Source organism: Halyomorpha halys, unplaced genomic scaffold (assembly GCF_000696795.3).
Source record: "Halyomorpha halys isolate HHAL.00 unplaced genomic scaffold, Hhal_1.1 Scaffold446.1, whole genome shotgun sequence".
NCBI classification, from domain to species: Eukaryota; Metazoa; Arthropoda; class Insecta; order Hemiptera; family Pentatomidae; genus Halyomorpha; species Halyomorpha halys.
In genome coordinates this window covers 356,354-362,140 of record NW_027104672.1, presented here as the reverse complement: position 1 = coordinate 362,140, position 5,787 = coordinate 356,354, and the positions used below count along the sequence as shown (strand labels likewise).

Genomic DNA, 5,787 nt, shown 5'->3' with positions numbered 1-5,787 from the left:
AATAATAATTTCACAATTTGTTGAAGTGTAAGTTTGATTCATGCAGCGGTAGATAAAAAAGAAAATCTTGTTTACAAAATTGCCATTTGTACCCATTGCCTTCTTAACCACCCATATTAAACTAGCAAGAGAAAAATATTTAAATATCATGCAGAAGATGGCCAGGATTGCGGTCAAAAGAAAAACAAAAATAATTAACTATTATTATTTTCCGACGTTTCAAATTATGAAGAAGTTGATAGCTTTTGAGACTTTTGAATATCCCTGATGAAGCTCTAGAAAGTGGGACGAAACCTCGGTAAATAAATAGTTGTCAATTATTTAAATTTTTTTCTGTTTCTTATCAATCTTTTTTTCTCTTTTGATCGCAACCCTGACCATCTTCTTTATAATTGGAAATTATACGGTCAATTATTTATATATATAACATTCAAATATGTTTTCTTAATTTTATAGATTCATTTCTGGATAAGTTTGGATTTATTTAATGAGTTGTAGTGAAAAACTCTTCCTTATTAAATTCCTTTATATTAATATATCACAAACGTTTCGGGGCACCGTCCTATCATCAGGTTTTCTCAACATAATTATATCCTCACATTTCATAATTAAACTTGTTCCCTTATATAGTCTTAGGTATAATAATCATTATTGCTGACAGTTTGTTTTAAAAAAAAATTAATAAATAAAATGAGGAGAAATATTAAAATAATTCTAGTTTATTTAATTTTAATTTTTTATATATGAAATTATATATTACTTATTAATTTCTTTAAAAACAAGCTGACAGTAATAATGATTATTGTAACTATTATATACATAAGACATTAGTCTTAATTATAAGGAGATCAGTTTAATTATGATGTGTGAGGATATAATTATCTTATTTATTTAATTATTTTTAATTTGTTTGTTTATTTATAATATTAAAACTTTCTTCAGAATGGTTGTTAATATTGTTTAAATAAATGAATTTTATTCTATTTTAGTATCAAACATTTTTTTGTATAAAGTTGTTTTTTAAATGATAAGGTAATGAAATTGTATTGAGGTATGATAATGTATTAATAATATTGTTATTTCTTTAAAATTGTAAAATCATATGTATAATAAAATCTGTTTGTGATAGATTGTCCATCCATGAGGATGGCCGAAACATCGGACTTATAAAGGAATAAAACATACTATGAGAATAAAATAGGACAACATTTATTTATTTAAAGAAAATTAAATATGTTAATTAAAAATCGGGTAAATAACTAGACCACAGGATGAATTTGATTAATTTGAACGCACACTAAATTTAGAATTTGTTTTTAATGTAAGAGGATTACATATGCCTATTTATTTGTGACCATTAAAATCTTTCAGACAACAAGCTTTTAATTAGACTTACCTTGAATGCCATTGCTGGGACCTCAACTGTGACTGATGATGAAGAAGGTGAGGCTGGGACAATATATAGAGCCCTAGGCCCCTACCATCGACTCTTCGGCCCCTACTTCCTCCTGGGGTGGCGCAACCCTCTCGGCGTCTGTGTCGTAGGGGCTTAAATAGAACTGCTTAGATGGAGACTTTAATGCCGCATTGAAGTCTCCCGTACTCAAAACTTCAAAATATTCAGTACTTCAACAATAGATTTGTTTTTTCATTAAAAATCTTATTTGTTTCTCACCGTCGTTGCACTTCATGGGAAATTAGTTGCTGACGCAATTACACGGAGGAAGAAAAGACATTTCATTAATCTTTAAGTGTTAAAATTCACTGCTTAACCACCATGAATTTTTTTGAACCTCATGGAATGAACATTGGATTTGTCAATGTGCACAACCTACTCTTTTTCCTTTCTAGAACTGGAGGCATTGCCTTCTGTATCTACCTATATCAGTTAACAATTGAAAGTTCTTATTTTATTTTTTTAAAGCATTTATTGCAATTTACATCTTAATAAATTTAGGGTCGCCCATAGCTCAGTGGTTAACACTGACAGTGTGTCACAGTCTCTCCAATTTGATGTCTATTGGGATGGGTTCGAATCCGGCCTGGGGCGTTGACTTTATTCATTGAGTGGCGGTCCCACAAAATGAAAAACTTTGACCTCCAACCATGGTTAGGCAGACTCCAACGGAAGTCTTGGTCGGAAAAAAATTAGAACAACCCATTTGGGAAGGAACCACCCAATGATGGTACCCCAATTATTGCTTTAAATTAGAAGATCCTTTTTTTCAGACGCCTCGGAGGATTATCAGGGATTGTGATATAACCGTATGAAATATTAAGAACTAATGGGTTTGAATAGGGAAAGATTTTGGAATGAAAGGAGGTGTATCTATTTCGGCCCAAATCTGCAACGAATGGGATGTTGACGTTTTTATGGATGAGTTTATTTGTGACGTCATAAGGAGCATCAAAGATTTTACATCCTATATTTCAGGAACGTAAATATTTGTGTCAACACTCAAACTAAAATTAGTCGAGTGTATTATAATGTAGTTAATAATGTTTATCTTCGTAGAGGCTGTAGATTTTATGATATTTGCATATGAATATGAAATTTCGTCCGAACAACTATAAATCAATATATTTCAACAAATATCATGAAAAGGGCTGTTCCTAGGGAAATAACTTTTACAATGATACGATTACTTTATAGTACATTAAACTAGTTTTAATTTGAGTGCTGTTGGACATTCATATGTCTAATGCTTCCTGAGATATACCTTTCCCAAAATAAAATCACTAACTACTGTCATTTCGTTAATTTCATATAAAATGTTTTTTAAAAAACTTTATCTCGAATAATATTGAACGTAAATAGTTCTATGAGGGCTCATATTTTAGTAAATTTACTCTACTTTAAATAATGATCTATTTTGTTTTCTAGTGTCGTTGGTCGTTTTAAAATGTGTAGTTCCAAATGAAAAAGTTTTTTTTTTTAAGTTTTATCTCAGCCGCCATTTTTATTCCTCATTACTATACTTGGCAGACTCGTCAGTTTTGACTAATAACTATACACATTCTTCATTAATAATAAGAAGGCTTAGCGAATCCGAAGGTTTCGATACCGATACCAGCAATCATTCTCTACATACATTTGAGCAGTAAAGCCCCTCCAAACCCAAATCTACTAAATCAGTTTTAACGCAATCCTCCCTTCTACGTTTCGGTCTACCCCTCGGATGTATACCTGTTGGTATATTAGGGGTATCCATCATCTTTAGTTTAACATGTTAAAGCGTATTAAATAGAAAAGCTTATGTTAAATGGAGAAATATTTCCTTCTTTTACCATGTTAAAACGATGTAACATATAACATGATTGAGAGTCTGTTACTAGGTCTGTTAAATGGAGAATGACGTCACGCATCAGACCAGCAGAGCTCGTTACCGTTTTATTGGTTGTTGTGTTAGGTTAATTTTTGTAGCCGTAGTTTGTGTACTTGGATGTTTTTAAAACTAATAAAGAAATGGCTGACAATAATAATAATGTAATGATAGTTATCAATTAGCTCATCTTGATTCTCTTTCTTATAAGACAGGGGATCAAAAAGGCACTCAGTGGCCAAACTTTCACACAAGTTTAACATTTCACTTACTTTAGGCATGTTGTAATGAATTACTTTAATCAAAACTTAGAATTAAACAATAACTTGAAGTTTTGGAAGGAAAGGTTGTAAAACAAGTTGCTAAATACCTCCGCAAGGAGCTCTTATGTATTTAATATAACTTTAAATAGGGCTGCTGACAATCGTATACTTACAACATTTAACGTGATTTTACATTTAACAAAACATCATGAATACCCCTAGTGTTTGCTAACATTTTAGGGGTGTGATAAAGATAAGTGATAAAGAATTGCTTCTCTGCTCTTTAGGCTAAGATCAAAGTATGGTTTTTATTAAAGTAATAAATAATTGGGGTGAAATGACTGATTTTTTCCCCTCTTGGGCTCTAACACAAGAACACTGTATCATAAGATGTGTGGACAATTTTTTTTTGCAACTTACTATAAGATAACCGAAAATTCATAAGGATATCTATACTCAATTTAATAATATAAGTTACTTCTTTTAAAAAAATTTGAATTAATATAAACTCCAATATTTCCTTGTTCTTTATATAACTGACGTTTTGGAGTCTTTCGTCTTCAGGGTTTATTTTCTACTATTAGAATTAATATTAACTTCTATATTTCCTTATTCTTTATATCAAGAACTGATATTTAGGAGTCCTTCTAGTACAAGAGCCCAAGAGGAGAAAATAGGCAGTTATTTCACCCCAATTTTTTATTACTTAATTGAAAACTAGGTATAATTAATAGTCAAAATTAATGAGTCTGCCAAAGTATAGATAGGGGAATAAAAAATACGGCTGTTTTGAAACGGTAAAAATAATTAATTTTTTATTCGGAGCTCTATATCTTTACAACTACCAACAACAAAAGAAAATCTAAGAGAGCATCATTTAAAGTAGAGTTAATTTGCAAAAATATAAGTCCTAATTTACGTTCAATAGTATTCGAGATATTGCTTTTTAAAAAGCAACATTTCATAAAAATGTTATATGGAACGAACTAAAAGATCAGTAGTTAGTGAATTTACTTTGAAAAATCTATATCTCAAAAACCAGTCGAGTACAGATGTCTATTAGCAGTCAAATTAAAGCTAGTTTAATGGACTATAAAGTAGTTTATGACGTTTATTTACGTAGGAGTAGTAGTTTTCATGAAATATACTCAAATAAATAGATTTACAGTTGTTCGTACAAATTTTCATTTGCCAAATTTATATTCATATATGAATATCATAAAAACTCCTACCCCTACGAAGATAAGTGTCATAAACTACTTTATAGCAAGTTAAATTCCCTTTATTTTGAGTGTTGATAGACATGTGTGCTTCTTATGGGTTTAGAGATATATTTTTTCAAAAATCCAACATTTTATACGAACAACTAGAAACTGTGTTTATTTGTTCAAATATCATAAAAACTGCTACTCCTACAACTATAAACGTTATAAACTATTTTATAGTAAATTTAATTAGCTTTAATTTGATTGCTGGCAGACATCTGTACGTCCAATGGTATCTGAAATAAAGGTTTTCATAAATCAAACCTTTTGTCTGAACTCATATAAATCAATTTATTTTAGCAAATATCATGAAAACTACTATTACTATGAAGATAAAGAACATAAACTACTTTATAGTATAATTATTCAGCTTTAATTTGAGTGCTAAGAGACAGTTGTACGTCCAATGGTTATTGAGATATAGATTTCTCAAAATATAGATATTTCAGTACATTTTTATGAAATGTTGCTTGTTAAAAGGCTATATCTCGAGAACTTTTGGACGTAAATAGCTCTATTATGGCTCATATGTCAGAAAATTTACTCTTCTTTAAATAATGTTCTTTTAGATTTCCTAATGTTGTTGGTAGTTTTTAAGATATAGAGCTTCGCATGAAAAATTACAATTTTTTTTAAAGTTTGGAAACAGCCGCCATTTCATATTCCCTCTACCTATACTTGGCAGAGTCATCAGTTATGATTAGTAATTATACACAGCTTTCATTAGAGTAATAAAAAATTGGGGTGAGAGCCTTTTTTTCTTCCTGGCTCTTGTACTATTTGTCTTCAGCGTTTATTTTCTACATTTACACTTAATATAAACACCAATATTTCACCAATATGGATGTTTTTAAAACTAATAAAGAAATGGCTGACAATAATAATAATGTAATGATAGTTATCAATTAGCTCATCTTGATTCTCTTTCTTATAAGA

The 5,787-nt window shown here is 30.0% G+C and overlaps 1 protein-coding gene across 1 annotated transcript in view; it reads right to left on the bottom strand.

The window, feature by feature from the left end:
- The window catches only part of LOC106682830 (larval cuticle protein A2B), an 11,405-nt gene extending 9,947 nt beyond the window's left edge, over positions 1 to 1,458 (bottom strand). The window contains exon 1 of the mRNA XM_014423898.2: positions 1,397 to 1,458. Within this exon, the coding sequence (XP_014279384.1) occupies positions 1,397 to 1,408 (12 nt within the window). The 5' untranslated portion in view covers positions 1,409 to 1,458. The remainder of the gene's footprint in view (positions 1 to 1,396) is intronic.
- Positions 1,459 to 5,787: the final 4,329 nt, after the last annotated feature.